This window comes from Emys orbicularis, chromosome 3 (genome assembly GCF_028017835.1).
Source record: "Emys orbicularis isolate rEmyOrb1 chromosome 3, rEmyOrb1.hap1, whole genome shotgun sequence".
NCBI classification, from domain to species: Eukaryota; Metazoa; Chordata; order Testudines; family Emydidae; genus Emys; species Emys orbicularis.
Genome location: NC_088685.1, coordinates 44370110 through 44388949, shown reverse-complemented (window position 1 = coordinate 44388949; position 18840 = coordinate 44370110). Strand labels below are relative to the sequence as shown.

At 36.2% G+C, this 18840-nt stretch overlaps 1 protein-coding gene across 1 annotated transcript in view; it reads left to right on the top strand.

Annotated features, from left to right (window-relative positions):
- CSMD1 (CUB and Sushi multiple domains 1) overlaps window positions 1-18840 on the top strand; it is a 1638713-nt gene that overhangs the window by 1598495 nt on the left and 21378 nt on the right. The window contains exons 58-65 of the mRNA XM_065401391.1: window positions 2645-2821; window positions 5145-5324; window positions 6740-6913; window positions 8011-8184; window positions 10376-10449; window positions 14344-14455; window positions 15951-16130; window positions 17895-17939. Coding sequence (XP_065257463.1) covers window positions 2645-2821; window positions 5145-5324; window positions 6740-6913; window positions 8011-8184; window positions 10376-10449; window positions 14344-14455; window positions 15951-16130; window positions 17895-17939 — 1116 coding nt within the window. The remainder of the gene's footprint in view (window positions 1-2644; window positions 2822-5144; window positions 5325-6739; window positions 6914-8010; window positions 8185-10375; window positions 10450-14343; window positions 14456-15950; window positions 16131-17894; window positions 17940-18840) is intronic.

The window sequence follows — 18840 nt, the reverse complement described above, 5'->3', positions numbered from 1 at the left end:
ATTTTTTTTTTTTATAAAAAAATGTCAGAAAGTACCAAATCCAATTATGTCAACACTATTACCATTATGAACCAAACTTGTAATCTAAGCTAAAAAAGATATCAAATTAGTTTGACAGGATCTATTTTCTATAAACCCATGTTGATTTGCATTAATTATATTAGCTTATTTTCATTCTTTATTAACTGAGTCCTGTATCACTTGCTCCATTATTTTCCCATGGATTAATGTCAGGCTGACAAGTCTACAATTACCCGGGTCATTTACCCTTTTTAAAAATTGGCACAGCATTAACTTCCCTAGTGCTCGAAGACTTATTGAAAATCCATATTAATGTTCCAGTGAGCACTGAGACAGCTCTTTTAAAAGTCTTGGATGCAAGTTGTCTGGAATTGCTGATTTTAAAAGTGTCTAACTTTAGTAGTTTGTTTAACATCTTCCAGAGAGATTAGTGGAATGGAAAGATTGTTATCCTCATCATTTGATGAGATTATATCTATGTCGCTCCCCCCCCCCCCCCAAATACATAACAGAAATATTTATTGAACAGTTGTTGGATGATATAGCATAGTTGGATCAATTTCTGTCACCAGCTACCACTTCATTAGGTGTGGCATCTTTATTCCTTAAGGTAGAATTTAGTTGACCAGAGCTGTGAAAAAACTAGGAAAACATGGTTGAAAACATATTTACAAAATACAGTACCACCATGTTAATGCCCCCTTTGGCTCAGGTTTTGACAAGCATTCAGTCAGTCAACAGTAATGTTTGGAGGAGGAACTTTTATTTATATAAATGTGAACCAGTGTATTTGCACACGTTTATGGATATTCATGACAACAGATCCAGAATTCCCATTCTAATATATTCTGGCTTTGTATATTTGGAAGTGAAGGAGCTAAGAGACCAGAAGAATGTAAGAAAGCTTTACAAGGATTGGCTTCTTCAAACTAAAATTTAAGTTCAGCATTACTTTGGGATAGAATAGTGAAGACTCTGTGCCACAGAACAACAGTCAGGAAACTCTAGAAAAAAAGAAGGAACAGAAAGTTCCTTCTTCTGACCAGTAGCTACAGGGTGGTGGAGCTTTAAAGTTTTAAGACGCTGTGAACAGGCAGAGTCTCTACCCTGTTATCAAGAGATCACAGCACCTTTGAGGGCTTGTCTTAATTAGAAAATTATATCAAATTACAACATGATATTGAAGAGTCATATTAACTAACATGATGCTGACCAGAACACTGTAGTCACTGTACACAGCAAAAAATCATGTTCAACATCATTTTAGCTGGTTGTGGATTGCCTAAGACTAGCTCAAACCAGGTTGCCCATGACCCATCCCTGTCTGCGGAGTTGTGGTCACAGAGTTGTAAAACAATGTAATTTCTAATAAAGAGAATGGACACTAAACTTGGGAATCTCATCTCCCTAAACTTCCTCCCTGACCTTAGCTGTCATTAGTTGTTGGATCGTTGATTGAAGGGATAGCTCTGTGGTGTGAGCATTGGTCCCCTAAACCCAGGGTTGTGAGTTCAATCCTTGAGAGGGCCACTTAGGGATCTGGTGTGAAATCAGTACTTTATCCTGCTAGTGAAGGCAGGGGGCTGGATTTGATGACCTTTCAGGGTCCCTTCCAGTTCTATGAGATAGGTATACCTCTTTATTATTGGTTGTGGTTTTTGTTTGTTTTGTTTTGCTTTTTCCTTCAGACATTTCCATCCCTTTTATATATGGTTGGAGTTAATTGGACCCACTTGCCAGCATGATTGAGCAGTCATTATACTGAATCTTAATATAGGATTTTTGAGCCTAAACGATTCAGGAGAAAAGGGCTGCATTTTTATATATGGTCTGAGAAGCTGCCACACCTATTACAGAGGCTGATATAATGGAGCTTCCAGGAGGAGTTTGGGGACAGTATGTATGCAGGAGAACTCAGCTACTCAGCAGGGCCCTGCCCTAACTAGCAAGTTAGTCTAGCAGAAATGTTTTTCTGATCTTAGTTCTTTAAAATTGTGGTTCTGTGGAGCAATCCTGAGGAATTTGCTTCCTCTGCTCAGGGAAATTTTTGTCTTTGACCCAGGTATCTTGTACATCAAAAGGCTGGATCACAGGCCAGTCTTGAGCTGTCCGTCTTCCTCATTTCTTTCCCCAGCCAAAAACAATTTTATGAACACCATATATGCTAAATTTCAGAAATGTAATTAATGTATCATATACCTTTGATCACTTCACCTGTTTTCTGTCCACTAATCCATTTCCCCAGCTACATATCCCCTGCCACAGAAATGTTTCCTTCTCCTTCTGCCAAACTGGCATCAAACACAGACATATACGGATAGACATACAGTAGGCAAGAGTTCAAGTAATTTGGATTCTCTTTCATTTTATTTTCATTTCTTGTACAATAACTTTTTGAACATGTGCTGTAAGAGAGACGAATCTGTTCACTTACATTTACGATCCGTAACTAATCAAATAAAATGATGGTGTAAGCCTGAAAGGAAAAAAAATAGATTTTAGCCCCTTATGTATTAAATGCTCAGCTTTTAGAATAATTGTAAGCTATTAAAATGCATTGTCTTACACTTTTCATACAAGTCATTTATAATGGGTACATTGACTTTCTTATTTTCCTTGATAGCTGTATCTTGTGGAAATCCTGGCACCCCAGCCAATGGCATGGTAATATACAGTGATGGGATAATGTTCTCGAGCTCAGTCATCTATGCTTGCTGGGAAGGTTACAAGACTTCAGGGCTAACTACTCGACATTGTACAGCCAATGGGACATGGACTGGCACTGCTCCAGACTGCACAGGTCAATAACTGACTTTTTGTCACAATAGGATTAAAAGACAGTAGGATGTTATTAACTTGGTAAACCATTATCTCTTTCTTTGGAATAAGCACACTTCTCAGAGGGTAACATGCATGCACATTCATTAATAAATGTTGGACTTTTTTTCATTTTTTGTTAAGATTGCTTCCAAAAAGTAGCTCTACAAGGTAGAACAGTAGAAAACTCTTAGTATCTAAGATATGCTTTAGTCAAACGCAGTATTCGTCTCAATACAGGGTAAGTAGGTAAAATTTAATGGCCTGTGATATACAGAAAGTCCCCTCTGGCCTTAAACTCTATGAATATATGAACCTTTCTATAGCTCTGTCTATTATGTTATAGAAGTTAGAAAATGTTCCATGTAGCTTAAATACAGAAAACTGCTTTCATTCCAGTACCTGCTAATTTAAATATTACTCCTCACAATAGCAAAAATGCATATTGTTTAGATAGCTTGGCTTATTTCATGTTTGATTATTTCAGTATTATATTGTGAAACATCGCCATTTTTTATTATCTCCTTATGTTGCTTATTCAAGATTCTCTATAAACTTAGGAACATGTAGCTGGAGTAAAAATTGCTCTGAAAAATTAGCCTTTATATTCTAGTTTTATTTCTACAACTTGTGCTGGACATAGTTCAGATTTGGGATTTACAGTGTTTGTGGGGATCACAAGAGGGAAGAGTTAGCTACAGAATTCTTCAGAAGAAAGTAACAGATAGAGGCAGTGAAATATCCTATATGACACTAGTGAAAATTGCTTTGGGTTAACATTTTTATCTATTAGTCAAGTCACAGGAAAATTTCAGAATGAATTTATTTGACTATCCAAAACAGATTATATTTGATTAAATCCTAAGAGAACTTTAAACCACAAGTACTGTATTTACTATAAATCTTAAAGCAACACTAGTGAAATAATTTTTAAGAACAATTGTCAAGGGAATACTGGCCCAGATCTTTATTTCACAGGGTTTGTATCTAAAGAAATATATTTTTTTCCTGATCATTTATAAAGACATGCTGGAAAATTACTTCTAGAGAACTATTGTGAAGTAAATTGAAACAGCAGATTTATGGACATCTTTCTTCGAGAGAGAGCCTGCAAAACAGTCAGGATGGAGTGAACAGTAGAGTGAAAACAATTAAAACCAATTATGTTTGTATATATTGTACTCTTTAACATAAATGTTGTATACTGTTAATAGAAATATACAATACATAGAAATATATACTAAATATTAATTTGATTGGTACAAATTCTGACCTGTGCTGAATACTTGTAACTCCCATTGTCTTTGAGGTCAATTTTGCAAGGTGCTGAGCATACTCTGTGAGGTGTTGAGTTCTTTTCACGCCCAATGAAGTCAATTACAGCAAAAAGCATTCAGCAGCTTGTGTATTCTGATCCGTCAGTGGGAACTGCAGGGGCTGATTAGGTGTCCAGAAGTTTTCTGGATTTGTTCCATAGTGTTTTGGGCCTTTAATAGTGTTCTGCAGCATAATATGGAGAACCAAGAATCACAGAAAGCCCTAGGGACAGAAAGTAGAGCTAAATTCTGCCTTCACCTCCATCCTGTGCAGCTCCACTGATTTCAGTGTGCTTATACATGTGAAAGTCCGGGCAGAATTTCAGCACTGCAGGAGTTTTCAAAAGAGCCTAAATGGGACTTGTGTTCCTAAGTCACTTAAGCTCTTTTGAAAATCTGATCCCTTTTTGATGGTCAGGCTGATAAGGAGACAGGAGTTCTGTGAAGCTCAAAGAGGAGAATATAATGTGTGGCACAAAACAGCAACAACTTTAAGGCCCCGATTCAATTCCTGTTGAAGATAATCAAAATTCTCATTGATATAAATGGGAGAAGGTCCAGGCTCTAACTTATTAATAAAAACTTTTACAGAACCCCATGAAGACTTCCTTCCAGGCCTACTTGCTCACAGTCATATGTGTTTTTTCCACTAAACAATAGAAACAAGGTCCAGATTCTGACCTCAGTTATACTGTTGTAAATGCAGAGCAACTCTATTGACTCAAATGGAGTTTCATTACATTACATTTACATAAGTGTTGCTGAGTGAAGAATTTGTCCCAGGATATTTAGTACGTTTTAAAATAAAATAAAAATGTTTGTTTACCTTTTAATGTTTTCAGATAAAATAGCTGGATCAAAGTCGCTTTGCTGCTTGTGTATGCTAATAAAGGGACATTATGTGTATGAGCAAATGTGTCCATGTGTACTTAGGTTTTTTTAAAGTTTTATTTATATAGTTGTTGAAGTAAGATTCTCTTTCTTCACTAGTAATCAGCTGTGGAGATCCAGGTGGAATAGCAAATGGTATGCAGTTTGGAACTGATTTTATCTTTAATAAGACAGTAAGTTATCAGTGCAACCCAGGGTATTTGATGGAGCCTGTCAGTTCATCCACTATACGTTGTATGAAAGACAGCACTTGGAACCAGAGTAAACCAGTCTGCAAAGGTATGTTTTGTAATTTAAGTAGTTTACGTCTGTTCTGATACTGTATATAATATTAATATTTTTATTATTAATTATAAAGGGGAACAATTTGCACAACCACTTTTAAGATCGATAAGATGCAAACCATTAATATACTGCTGAGACAGTCAGATAAGAGATTTTAATAATGTTGTTATTTATGCCCTACATAAAAGGATTCTCCCAGAACAGGTACTGTGGAAGACAGCTGAAAGGCTGCCTTCTGAGGACCTTATTGCAAACACTGGTGTAAGGGGCATGACAAGGACATGGCTGGAGGTGGGAGAGGTATGTCAGGAGTCATAGCATGCAGTACTGTGCAGATTCTGGGTCACCACTGCAGTCCATAGGACAGCCTGGGGAGGCTGCCATAACTTAGGCTCCCAGGCCTGTTTAAGTTATGTCAGGAACATCTCCAACCCTGAAGTAGCTCAGAATCGGGTGGCAGGACGTGGCCTTCAAATTCTGTGCTGCACCTCTTAGAAGTACAGCACAAGATCTCATTAATAATAAAATGGGTTTCAGAGTGGTAGCCGTGTTAGTCTGTATCAGCAAAAAGAACGAGGAGTACTTGTGGCACCTTAGAGACTAACAAATTTATTTGGGCATAAGCTTTCGTGGGCTAAAAACCCGCTTCATCAGATGCATGCAGTGGAAAATACAGTTGAAAGATATATATACACAGAGAACATGAAAAAAATGGGTGTTGCCCTAATAAATGTTAGCTTATGTGATTGACTGACCACATTTTTATTTATAATGGTGTTGAAGGCACTAGCTGAATCGCTTTATATTTGCATAATGTGTGGAAGGAAGCAATATTTTTAAATAAAATTTTCTTTAAAAATAGAGGGTTTTTTTTTTTTTTTTAGTTTCCATCAATTTTAGCATCCTCTGGAAAACATTGGGGGTCCCACATAGCCCGTATATTTTAAGAGTTGAATACTGATTTAGCAACATAATTACCAGTAAAGTCAATATTGGTTAAGTGACTAAAGCCTTAAATGACTTAGAAAAAGGGATCGTGTATGAGTAAAATCAGAGAAAGGTCCTTAAGATTTTTCCCTTAGTTATTGTCCCAAAACAGAGTAATGGTGAAAAATGGTCTAAAATTTTAATAGTAACAGACAATTATTTGTATTTCAACCTTTTATTGATTGATCATGTATGTTTGTTTTGCTGTTTATCTCCCTACTATGTAACTCCCAGTGTTGATAAAATTTAACATGCACATGTGTATATTTAATTTGTGGGTACTATGGAAAAGTCAAAATGTGCATTCTCTCTTGGGGCAAAACTCTTCCCAATAAGTTTTGATTACAGAAGCATGACTAGCTACAATATTACATTTAGTATAAATCCTATAAAATCTGTAAATTCTCTCTTTGTTTCAATAGCTATCACATGTGGCCCACCTCCTCAAGTGCTCCATGGAAAAGTGGAAGGATCAGATTACCGTTGGGGGTCCAGTATAAGTTACAATTGTGCAGAGGGCTATCAGTTATCCAATGCAGCTATTCTTTCATGTGAAGGACAAGGTGTATGGAGGGGAGATGTCCCACAATGTCTCCGTAAGTATGAAGATAATGGTGTGTGGCTGAACCACCTCAAGCTCTGATGGCCTCATTTCTCACAAGCTAAATAGGGTCAGACTCATTCAGAATGGGACATGAACTTTCTAAACACAAACAAACCAACCAACCCTGGGAACTGAAATTAGGTGGTGCTATTTATTTGTCAAATGAAGTTCTTCCCTGACTCAGTACTGAATCAGTACCAGAGGATGGAAGCACTGGAGCAGCATACTGCTGTGTGTGCAATTTTTTTTTCAGATAAAATGTAAAATAGAAGTCCCTGACCACTGTGGCTATTCAAGACCTTCATCCCTGAACAACCTCTTTATACGCTCTCTGCTTGCTACACAGAGATTCGCATTTCCACCATGTTCTCTCACCCTCTGTTCGGATTGATATCTCAGGCTCTCTTTCTGTCAACTTTACTCGATGTCCTGCTACCAACTGAAGACCAACATAGCTAAAATGAACTCCTTAGCCGTCTAATCCTAAATCTTTTTTTATTCCTTTTCTGTTACCATTGCCAGGTTCATCATTAAGCTCCCCAATCCTTAAGCTCATAGTCTTAGTATATTTTTTGATTCCTCTCTGTCCCTTTCTGTCTCTCTCTCTCTCTTCCCACTCCCCCAACTGAGAAACCATCTTTAAATCCTGCTCATGTTTCCTCTCCAAATTCTGTCCATTTTTCTACATGCCCACAACCTGAATTCTTGTCTAGTGTCTGATCACCATTAAATGCTAAAATTAGGCTACTTTGAGAATAAGATGATGGTGGTATTTTCAGATTTGGTATCTAAAGCTAGTCATCTACATCCATATTCAGGCACCTAAATAAAGGGGCCTATTTTGTGAGGGCAGTCTTGTGCCTGCAGTTACTAGCAATGGGGGGAAATAGTTGTGAGCACAAATGTTACCATTTGTACATCTGTATATCTGATCTGTGAGTATAATCACATGGTAGAACGCTTGCACTCAAATTTAGCAATTACTAGTGTCTGCTCGCTTGTGCCTTCAGAAATGAATGCCACTTTTAAACATTAAGCCAGTATGTTCAGTTCTTCAAATACCTTTTTTGTTTTCTTTTTCTTCAATAGCTGCATTTTGTGGAGATCCTGGTACTCCAGCTGAGGGGCGTCTTAATGGGAAAAGTTTCACTTACAGATCTGAAGTCTCCTTTCAGTGCCGACCCCCTTTTATACTGATAGGATCTTCAAGAAGAGTCTGTCAAGCAGATAGTGTTTGGAGTGGAATTCAACCAACATGTATTGGTAATAATTTCCATCATCTCTGCTGTATATTAGTCAGAGTATTGTAGATAATCTGTTATCATGATCAAGATCAAGCCCCAAATCAAAATGTTCGGTTGGGATTTGTGAAATTGGTTTATCAAACTACACAGATTAAAAGATCACATGTATCTAACACTGGATGGGCTTGATCTTTTGAGATTCTGAGTACTTTCTGTAATCTTCTGAGTGGTCTCAGCCTCCTATTGATTGCAGTGAGACTTTTGAGCTTGCAGGGTAAGATCAAATCTCCCACTGACTTCAGGATTTGGCCCAATGCAAATAGAGATTTTTTTTTTCTGTGATTTTGGTGAGAGGATGAAGAAATGTCTCTGTTGTTTTCTAAACAATCATACTCAAATTTAGAATTAAATGATCACAGTGATGGTTTTCCTTTAGGCAGAAGGGATTGGCTCATTTCAAGTGGTTACATTGTGGACATTGGGTAAGATTGGGGGCAAGAAAGCTTATTGAAAACACCATTCTTTAGTCAGCTAATGAGGAGTCATTAGCACTAAATTCAGATGTGTACTCTGAATAAATTCAAATGTCCTTAATCCAGACCATCGTCTAGTACTCCGCTGCTGTGGGCAATATGAGTGTGTCACATCTGCATTCAGCAGTGAAGAACGTGAGTTATAGGAAAATTATATATGAGCCTTAATATGAAGGCATAAGCCTTGCAAATGGCTGGGAGTCAACTTCCTGTAAATTTTATATTTTCTACAGTGATATATAAATACATTGAATATCTTTCATCAAAAAGATCTGCTTTACCTCAAAAAGTCCCAATTTTACACCCTCAGTCGCATCATGGTTTTTCTACTATTATAATAACAAAACATTTATATTAGAGCTTCTGCAGTCTTTGAAAATATCATTGTGGGAAGAAGAAAGGTGTCAGTAATGTAAAGGTGATTTTTACCTGTAAAATCAGACGGTTGAAAAAAATTATAACAAAAATAATCTCCTACAGGCACAAATTTCCCCAAAGATGGCAATGTTTACCACTTCCTGACACTGCTTATTTTGTTATAATAGCTATGGGCTATCTAATTCTATTTTTTTTTTTTTCAAGAGGTTGGTTTCTGTTGGTGATGCACTTTAAAAAAAAGACTGATCTGTTTCATTTTTCCATTAGCAGCTGTCCAGTCTAACTGATGATGAAGTTAAAAGTCCCTTGATTATTCAAGTACTACATGTTTTTTAAAATGTCATGTGTTAGGTTCCCATCTATCTGAGTTCTGAAGCCGTCAAGATTTCCTTTATAAAGTAGTGCATTATATATTCTAATGATAGGATGATGAAAGTGACTCACGAGTATTGGAATTGGAAATCAGGTTAGAAAGAAATGATATATCACACCACTGGATTATAGGATTATGATTACAGAGCACTGGAAATTGTTACAGATGAAATGTAGGCCCAAATCCTGAACTGCAATGTGACCACTTTATATTTCAGTGCCAGGACAAAACCAGAATAGCCAGCCATGGGAGAATCATCCCAATATAGTGGGAGTTTCTGGTGGCGAACAACCATCCTATAAGCTCCTATGCTACCCATCTTCCATTCTGTCCACCTAAAAGGCATGACTGGGCATCCCGATAATCTTCCTAAACTGTCATGTCCATCTCTAGGGAGTGATGGCAGCTGGTGTAACCAGACCAGTGGACAGCCAGCACAGGATTTAGGGGAACTAGACATCCACACCTTTTCTGACATGTACTGTTAACTCTTCAACCATAGCTGAGTTTCTGGGCCTCTTTTAAAGCATGTGCTTTCATGATCACAAAAAAGAGTTTCTGGCAAATAATTTTATGCTTAGTTTCCTACGGGAAAACAGTGTTGGTTTTCAGAAATATGGTTTTACAACTCTGTGGTTCCTAGTAAAAGAACACTAGGAAAGAAAGATTCCTCTCAATGTTACATCTGCATTATGCGTAATGCTTTTGGCTGACACAATATGCTGTGTATCCCACAAGAGTCAAAGGGGTCAGTTATATAAAAAAATTCCCAGTACTGAAATCTCTATGCTGCCAAAACTGTCATCATGAATTACTTATAAACATACTGAAAGCGGGGGGGAAACTGTAATTTTGTGTGGATTTAATTTATCTTTGAAAATTTAAACTGTAATAACATCTCCTGTGTTTTCCATTTTAAAATTTAGATCCAGCCCATAACACTTGCACAGATCCTGGTACTCCACCTTATGGAATACAGAACAATTCTAGGGGTTATGAGGTAAGAAGCCTTTTTATTTACTAATTTACTGAAATTGGAATGCATTTAATATTAATGTATGTTAAATTATTTTAGCTTTAAATGTTTAAAATAATGTTTATCACTTTCAAATTTCTTTTTACTAAAACCTCAGGCTTCATTGTTTTAATACGGAGTTTTAGGAAAGAACCCACAGTCTTTAGAATATATCATGTCATAAGTTTTTAGTAGAATTCCCCACTGAAATAAGTGAGTTTTGCTTAAAAATTAATGGCATGTTATAGACCTTTGCATGGAAAATAATTATATTGCACATGCAGTGTTTTAGCTATATCCCTACAAGGTTATTTGATTTTTTCCTCCTCAGATTAAATTGTTTTGTTCTATACCAGTAGCTGTTACATACTTTAACAAACTGTGAGTAAATAGCTGATATACTAAGTTCCTGATCAAAAGGCCATTCAAGTCACTGGAAGAAGTCCCATTGACTTCTCAGGGCTTTGTTCAGTTCCTGACACGTCATCAAGTAGATTCATTCAATTATGAAATCATATTGAATTCCATGCACAAATATAGAAGTTCAAGTTAGTCTGCATGATGATCAAAATTCTCTTTGATGAGTGTCATCCTTATAATGCCTTAATTCGGCATGAAATATTAGTTTATTAAGCATCTGTCTTGAAAGAAATTGAGAAAATATAACAAAAGTACATAACTGCCATAATGGGTCATTGTCATTCAACGTTCGGACTGATGAGAATTATTTAGGATTCAATCAGAGTATAAATAGTGAAATTTTACTTTGGAATATGTTTACTATAGTGAATACAGTAACTGTCTTTCAGTTAATCTCTGCTGTCCCTAAATTAGTTCCCTGCCTATTTCTATCAACTCCTGAACATATGATTTCTCTCCAGTCAGTTATCTCTTGAGCTTTCTTAGCCTGCACTTCTCCTGTAACTCTAGCTTTTCTGAATGTCTTGATCAAATCACATCCCTTCTATCTCATACCTCCACCTGTATCACCAGTTCCCATTAATATACAGATCATAATTAAACCAACTCAATTACTGATTTCTCCAGAATATATAGTTTCTCTCCTCATTTATTATTGAAAGCACTGGTAACTCTTAATGCCTATTTTGGTCTTAGGTTGCTCAGGGTTTCATTTCTAGATATAACTACTAGTAGTAATAGAGCCTTGACATCATAAATGCTTGCATCACTGTGTCAGGTCAGTCTGGTAGGATGGAATGCACTTTTTGGATGCTACTGATCGAAGGGGACATATTTTGCAGCTGTGATTATTTGAATATCCAGTTTCAGTGAGGTATTCTATAGGACACCACTGCTGGGAATCAGCTTTTAACCATCTGTGGGTAGATGACCTCATTAGAGAAAGATGTTCTTTGAGGTGTTTATTTGTGCCTACCAGCATCACCTCTGACTTATCTGAGTGCATTTTCAGTTAGCTGTATTTCATGCCCTGCTATACAAATGCATACACACCTCCAACCCTTTCTCAGCAGAGCAATATGAAGAGTAAATTACTTTATTCCTTCTGAAGATTGAAAAAGATACATAACTCTATTGTTGGCTTGAGCATAGGCATGCCATTTTCCCTTGACCTATTTAAATCCCTTCTAGATTGACACTTTCTGTTATGAAATTCCAATTTACGGTGAAACTCATACTGGTATTCACTAGTATCATAACTGACAATATTTTTACAAAAAGCAAGAGCACTTAAGAGTCAGAAGAGCTGCATTCTGTTCTAGACTATACCACACTCTCTCTGTATGTCTTTGGACATGTCACTGAGATGGAAATTTTCAGACGTGGGTGCAAAAATTTAGGCAAGAAAATCCATCCCAGTAATTAGACGTTTAACAAAAGTGTCCTAATTTTCAGACCCACTTCAGGGAGAATTGGATTGTAGATGCTGTGCGCATGGGATCATCAGGCCACCTCTCTTTAGATGTCTAAATATAGATTTTGTGTTAGGCACCAACATTTGAAAATGTTGGCTTTAGCTTCTCTTGCCTCTGTTCCCAGTATATACACTTACATTGATAATACTTATATTCCTCTGTAGTGTTCATTGAGATCTTCAGACGAAAGGTGCTATAACTTAGCAGTGTATTATTTTATTTTATATTAAATATTATTCACTAGCATGCTACATATTAATATCCATTTGTACTTATCCATATTATTATAATCTACATCTCTTTCCTTTCTCCTTCATTAAATCTATCACCAACTCATCTCCTCTGTCAGCAAAAGCACTTCCTCAATGTACAGTTCTCCATCCTCAGTTGTCCTGACCTACTTCCTTACCTCTTGGCCTCTTTTATCAGTACTATCATCAAATCCACCTATTCTAGACTTTTCCCTGTAATCTTCTTCTGCCATTTCCATTCTGTCATTTGTCACCGGCAAGCAAACAATATGTGTTTTAATATAGCCAAATGTACATGTGTACATCTAGGAACAGAATTAGGCTATCCTGGGAAACAGTGACTCTGAAAAAGCCTGGAAGGTCATGGTAAGTAATCAGCAGAACATGAGCTCCCAGTGGGATGCTATAGCCAAAATGGCTAATGCAAGGCTGTATTAACAGGGGAATCTCAAGTAGGAACAGAGTGGTTGTTTTAGATTGACACTTTCTGTTATGAATTTGCAATGGTGCAACTGCTGTTGGAATACTGTGTAGTTCTGGTATCCACAATTCAAGGAGCATGTTGATAAATTGAAGAAGTTTCAGAGAAGAGCCACAAAAATGATGAAAGCATTGGAAAGCCTGTTGTATAGTGATAGATTCAAGGAACTTAATCTGTTTAGCATGACAAAGAGAAGGTTAAAAGGAGACTTGATTAAGGACTGTAAGTACCTACGTGGGGACCAGAAAGTTGATAATGGGCTCTTCAGTCTGGCAGACAAAAGTATAATAAAATCCAATGCATGGAACTTGAAGATAGACCAGTGGTGGGCAACCTGAGGCCCATCAGGGTAATCTGCTGGTGGGCCACAAGACCGTTTGTTTACATTGGCACAGCCGCCTGTAGATCCCAGTGGTCGTGGTTCACCATTCCCTGGCCTTAGAACATATGAATCTATGAAATTCCTATCCCATTTCCTTTGTTTCCTTTCCTCAAAAGAATTGTAAAGAAAGTGGTATTTTCTCACCTTTATGACCACTTTGCTTAGAACCGCCTTCTTCATTTGCAGTCTAGTGTTCTACTCTTTCTAATAGATATTGCATCCCTTACTGTTTTCTCATCCCACTTAATCACAGTACATCTTTCAATCCTGTCAATCATCACTCCGCTTCTTGAGCATCTGAAGCAGAACTTAGGTAGTACATAGTCACAAATGTAGCATAAACAATTATGCCCATAATTTTCTATATGAATTTAACTGCAGGTGCAACTGCAAGAGATCTTTTATCATTGAACGGGATGGAATTTGAATTTTCCTATTTTCTTTTTAAACAATTGGCTTATTAATTCATACAGTGAGAAAAAATCTTTAAAAACAGGTTTTCTAGTTATGGTGAGTCAAATATAGTGCAATGTGTAGCGATACCATTTTGGTCATTTGCCACACATTTTAGTTGCTTCTGTCACACATTGGTAGTCTAGAAAGTTGAGAGTGTATAGAGTGTGGTTCCTTTTTGTGTGTCCAGTCTGATCCACTTTTTTCCACCTATCATTGGCAGGTAAATTCAGTTTTACCATCATGGATGAGACTTTGATTGCATAAGGAAAAAATCTAACACTGTAAACTAGCAAACTGATGATATATGGAATAATTTTTTTTTTTAAATCTCCCTAGCAGCATATCACTATGCTGTCAACTGATTACAAGTGCTGGTTTCCTGTTTTCTCTTATATTCTACTTTTGATCCTGCAGGTTGGAAGCACAGTCTTTTTCAGATGTAGGAAGGGTTATCATATTCAAGGCTCTACTACTCGATCTTGTCTTGCAAACTTAACTTGGAGTGGTATACAGTCTGAATGCATTCGTAAGTCCTTTTTTTTCTTTAAAATTTACATGTAATATAGTCTTTGACAAGGAAATAAATCAATACACTTTTTAATCTCATGTGGTAGATAATATGCAATATACTCCCCACTGTCTCAAAGTCAGAGTTTGCCAACAGATACTATATAGTTTACTGCAGTGGTTTACTCTTCTAAATGTAGCAGTAAATTTCTGTGTGTCAGGTGCCATGGTGTGATGACTGTTGACAAATGGTATCTTTATCATTGTGCTCACTGTCACTGTATCAACTCTATTGGGCTAAATTCTGCTTTCAGTGACACCAGAGCAAATCTGTCATAACTCTACTAAAGTTAATGTCGGTTTTTTATGTTTATATTGGTGTCATTCAGAACAGAATATGGCACACTGTATGTGTAGGAACATTTTGTCGGCTAGTCTTCTGTGAGCCGTGAAGTATGACTCATCACTCCACAGCTTTTCTGGGCTCCAAGTGGGAAGCTGAAAGATCAATATATTTGGATTTCTGTGATGGTTGGAGTACATCAGTGAACTGCTCCAATAAAATACAATGATCTAAAATAAAAATAATACTTTAGAGCAGTGACTCTCAACTTTTCCAGACTACTGTACCTTTTCAGGAGTCTGATTTGTCTTGTGTACCCCCCAAGTTTCACCTCACTTAAAAACCAATTGCTTACAAAATCAAACATAAAAATACAAAAGTGTCACAGCACACTATTACTGAAAAATTTCTTACTCTCATTTTTACCATATAATTATAAAATAAAGCAATTGGAATATAAATATTGTACTTACATTTCAGTGAGTAATATATAGAGCAGTTAAGGTACCTCCTGGAAGACCTCTGCTTACCCGCAGGCATACATGTACTCCTGGTTGAGAACCACTGGTTTAGAATGACCTTAGATTCTAATCCCATTTCAGACTAATTTTGAGATGTTATAAGTGGACAAATGGAGCAGAAAGATTGAGACATCTATTGCAACAATTTCTGTTATACCCAGTGAAGTATGATAAAACCTTTCTATGGAACCTTTATTTCATATGATGTTTATAATGACTTTATTTAGCACAATAATCGCTGTAATTTTCAAGGTTGTTTCTGACACTGAATTTATGTGATGCTTGAAGCTATGACAGTACAACAATACAATACTGATCACCGAATAATTTGCAATGGCATGTGCCTTGTCTTTTCTTCCTTTTAACTCTTTTTCTCCTTCGTCTTAATAATGGATCTTCAGTGTACTGTGTAGAAATAGATGATATTAGTAGGAGTCATTATTTCCAACTTCCCACAACACAACAATAAATCACAAAATCTCAATGTTACTTCTGCTCAAAATATAAAAATTGCTTGCCATTTTTTAAATGGTAGAAACTTTGCTAAGTGAAAATGGATGGATTGGTATGTGTTTGTTCTAAATTCTGTAAATAGATACTGTGTACAACTGTTTACTGCAGCTTTTGCTAACCCTAAAAACCCCTTTCAGCTCATGCTTGCAGACAACCAGAGACACCAGCGCATGTAGATGTGAAAGCGATAGATCTTCCTACTTTAGGTTACACTTTGGTGTATACCTGTCAGCCAGGATTTTTTCTTGCTGGTGGATCAGAGCACCGGACATGTAAACCAGATATGAAATGGACAGGAAAGCCAACTATTTGTAAAAGTAAGTTGTTGATCAAGTGATATATCACTCTACAGAAATCAGACTCATTTCCCCCCCAGTATAATTCTATTGATTTTAGAGTGTATATCAGGGTTGAATTTGTACCAGTTAATATTGCAATAAAACAAACTATCATAATAGTGTTCAGATTATGACATAAACTGAGCAAACCAATTCATTCAAAGTGAATGTACCATCCTGAACTCACTGAGGAAAAAAGTATACCTACAGATAATAAAAAAGTTCAACCAAAAGACTACAGTTTGTTCAAGACAAGCTGTCACTTTTAACTATGCATTTTCTTTCTTATCTCCGTTTGTGTCAAATCTTAATGTTCTTTAAATATGTTTTTTCAGGTGTTTAATGTACAGTATTTGTAGGCTTTTACTTTTTTTAAAGTTCTTTCATAGCAGACGGGCTTTTGAAATCATGCAGGTATGTTGGGTAAATTAGGTGCATTTTTTTTATCCATGGAGGATGTGTTTCCTTTAAAATAAAAATGAACAATAAAACTCAATGAAATTGAAAATAAGCCATTGGGCCAAATTATGCTCTGGATTACATAAGTGTAAATCTGATATAATTCCACTGGCATACTCTGGATATAGAATTCTGAAAGCAAAATTTTAAATTGACTGTGGTTTGTAAATATCTGTCTCTGCACCATTTAAACTTTTAATAGTTTTAAATAACAAAAAACAAGAAAACCCAGACTACGTGCTATGGACTAGCTGCCTGTCACATTTTGTTTGATGCAACTTGCAACTGTAGAAAAGAACTAAAAACGTGCTTAATGTACATAGACCTTTTGGGTTTTGCTTCTAAACTTGAGTGTGCTGTTCTTTTAAACACTGCTACCAAGAACTGTGACATAGACATAAAGCTCTTTGTATTCCATTACCAGTTCCCTGCAAAGTAATTTTTAAGGGTGCTATATATCACTAGTTCTGATGAAAAGTTGTTTGAGAGATATTTTTAAAGTGCAGCCTTTCAAATGAAGCGTAAGACTTTTTTCCCTCTTGTTGTTTTTTAAGACCAGTAAATGAAATATTTAAAAAGCTGTCTAGTAGTGTTCATATGTGCATGCAAGCTAACAACAACCAACTAGTTTGAGTTGACATATAGCTGTTATAGGGTACAATTCACCCCTGTGCAAAGAGTTCACACAAAGTATAACACTTACATGTTACTCAAATCTTCAAAATAAGACAAAAGTAGTGCATAGGACTTTTGAGAGCTCTTTTGCACAGGGGTGAATTTCACACTGTATGCCTGTGAAGAAAAAGAGCACACAACAGAATAATCTATCTGCCTGACTTTTGTATTTTTCAAGCACCTAACAATATGGGGCCGGAACTGCCATATCCCTAGCATTATTCATGAGTAGTATTTGTTTAATTTTGATGTAATACGTTATTATTCTTGCATAGATACATAATTCATCCTCACTATAAGGCTCTCTCTTATAGCACTGGGACTGATATAAAACAATAAAACTTTAGGCCTGAATAAATTAAATACTTACCTCTGTAGTCAACTAATTTACCACAATAAAAGTGCTGGTTTCCAAGGCTTTCCCCCCCCCCCCCGCCCCCAATGAATGTGTGGGAGTGTATGGGTTTGAATCTGTAATATGTTCTAGGCTTTAGTTATTTCTGCTGCAAATATAGGAGGGATAATTGCTTTAATCAAGCATTATGTTTTAGCATTCTATAGAAAAATAAATATGTTCATAAAAATGATAATTTGTTTTTTTACTTGTAGGTAAAGGAGTGAGAGAAGTTAATGAAACAATAACTAAAACTCCAGGTTTGTATACCAGAACAGTTTTAGATCTAAATAAATTAAATTGATTTGTACCCTAGTATGTTTTGGGTAGTAAAACTATTTCTAACAGTTAACTTAATTATTCCATTACTCATCACAGAGGAAGACAAATGTCCTGGATATTCATAAGAATAACTGGCATGTAAAGCCTACTCTCTGAAATTCTTTCCATAGTAACATCATTTTTATATAGTGAATTCTCATACAACACCAGCTTTTGGAGCATTGTACAAAGGCGTTGTTAAATCAAAAGGATAATAGAGTATGAGGTAGACAGGAAGCAAGGAAAGGTAGTTTTATATTAGTGTGTTATAATGGAGAGCCTTATAATGAGGATAGAATTTAATTATATAAGGCTAGGTTTGGTCAAAAATCCACCTGGCTTTCACATTGTGAAAGCTCTGGCAAGCCTAAAAAAAAAATTACATTTTAGAACTTAGGTTGGCCTCCATGCCACAGAAGTTGGATGGATTTTGAACTGAATTTTACCTACATTTGATTATATACTTCTACCAGAAATATAAAATATGCATCTTTGGAAAAAGTTTGGTACTGTACACTTTTTCATATTCAAGCCTTTTCACTGACCTACTGGACATGTTAGACCTGATTTTTTTTTAAGTGGTCTCTTTTTATATAGACAGAAACAATGAGGAGTCCTTGTGGCACCTTAGAGACTAACAAATTTATTTGGGCATAAGCTTTTGTGGGAGGAAAAATAACTTTTATAAAATATAAAATAAAAAAAAATTCCTCCCTTGGTATCCTGCTGTTAATTTAATTGTCTCATTAGACTGACCTCACACTTGGGAAGGCAACTCCCACCCTTTCATGTATTTATACCTGCTCCTATATTTTCCACTCCATGCATCTGATGAAGTGG